The 1,774-nt window shown below is 60.0% G+C and overlaps 1 protein-coding gene across 1 annotated transcript; it reads right to left on the bottom strand.

The window, feature by feature from the left end:
• Positions 1–201: 201 nt before the first annotated feature.
• LOC104507236 (rho GTPase-activating protein 27-like) lies at positions 202–1,521 on the bottom strand (the record flags this gene model as incomplete). The annotated part of the gene is made up of 2 exons (XM_010148451.1): positions 202–417; positions 1,093–1,521. Coding segments are annotated over 2 exons (645 nt in total), but the record flags the coding sequence as incomplete, so codon positions are not given.
• Positions 1,522–1,774: the final 253 nt, after the last annotated feature.

Consider the following 1,774-nt stretch of genomic DNA (forward strand, 5'->3'; position numbering starts at 1 on the left):
CGAACGGGTGATGCCCGAGGAGCCTGTGCCAGCTGGGTGCTGGGCTTCGCACCCACTTCACCCCAGAGCCCTTGCCCTCTGCCTGCGTGGCCCCGGGAGGGTGTTCATCCCCTGGCAGACATCCCCATCCCTGACCCATCCCCATCCCTATCTCTATCCTTTCCCCAGTCGCTGTCCCCATCCCTGTCCCCGTTCCCGTACCGTGTCGGAGGTGAAGTTCTCGGGGCAGAACACGGCTCCCTCGGGGTGGCTGTGCCTGTACCAGCCTGGGGATGCGCCCAGCTCCTCGGGGCACCTCGGCGACAGGCAGAGAGCAGCCCCCTGCTCATAGGAGCCCATGGGTGAGTAATCCTCCTCGGGATAACCCTCCAGCTCATCTGGAGACAGGTCAGGATAGTCTGTTTCCGGAGTGGGTGGCTGGAGAGGAAAGCCAGGTCAAGATTTCGTGCCCCACAAGAAGCATCTACTTCCCCCAGCCATGGCCAGCCCAGGTATGGGCTGCTCCATCTCCATCACCTCCATTCTCATCCCCTTCCCCCTCCCTGCCTCCATCTCCATATCGGTGTCCATCTATATCCCCAACCCTGTCTCCATCCCCATCCTCGTCTCCATCCTTGTTCCCATCTCCATCCCCATCCCTGCCTCCATCTTCTTGTCCGTCTTAATCTCTGTGTCCATCCCCATCCCCATCTCTGTCTCCATCCTATGCTGGTTTTAGTCGGGATAGAGTTAATCCCCATCCCTGCCTCCATCTTCTTGTCCGTCTTAATCTCTGTGTCCATCCCCATCCCCATCTCTGTCTCCATCCTATGCTGGTTTTAGTCGGGATAGAGTTAATCCCCATCCCTGCCTCCATCTCTGTCTCCATCTCCATCTCCGTCTCCATTTCCATCATCTCCATCTCCATCTCCATCCCTGTACCCATCTCCATCTCTGCCTCCATCTCCATCCTCATCCCAGTCTTCATCCTGTGCTGGTTTTAGTTGGGATAGAGTTAATCCCCATTCCTGTCTCCATCCCTACCCCCATCTCCATCCCCATCCCATTCTCCATGTCCATCCCCATCATCCCCACGCCTTGCTGGGTGCTCACCCTCCGCTCCATGGGACTGTACCGCATCACCCCAGGGTACATATCCTGGGAGCTGCTTCCATCTCCCGCGTGGGGGGGGTCCCACGACGTCTCACCTGTTACCGAATTATAGAAAAAAGCCTGTCCGCTGGCTTCGTCCACGTACTGTTCCCACTCAGGAAACTCCGGGCTGTGGACGAGCGAGGAGGCGGGAGAGGCGACGGGACTCACTCCATCTTCTGCCTGCTCAAAGGGACAATCCCACGTGGTCTCACCCGTCACCGGGTTATAATAAAATAAATGTCCACTGTCCGTATCCGTGTGGGTTTCCCAGTCCGACACGGAGCTGCCAGGCTCCTCCGGGGCTGAGCCGGCGGCTGTGGCTTCCTCCTGCAGCTCCTGGATGTTGAGGTAGATGGGGGCGGGTGACTCCTCCGACTCCTTGCGTGCCTGGAGGGGACACGGCTGGGTCACTCAGGTGCTGTGGCTGGTGATGGGTGCGGAGAGCTGTGGGGCAGAGAGGCTGGGGATGGCAGCCATGGGGCACGGAGGTTGGGGACAGCGTTCCTGGGATGTGCCCGCTGTGGTACAGATGGATGAGGGGGCTGAGGAGCCAGATGCTGCCCTGCCCGCCCCTCTGCTGGGGGACACCCCCTGCCAGGGCACCCAGTGGGCGCTGCCTTGAGACACCTTCTCCCATGGG

Source organism: Eurypyga helias, unplaced genomic scaffold (genome assembly GCF_000690775.1).
Source record: "Eurypyga helias isolate BGI_N326 unplaced genomic scaffold, ASM69077v1 Scaffold8643, whole genome shotgun sequence".
NCBI lineage: Eukaryota > Metazoa > Chordata > Aves > Eurypygiformes > Eurypygidae > Eurypyga > Eurypyga helias.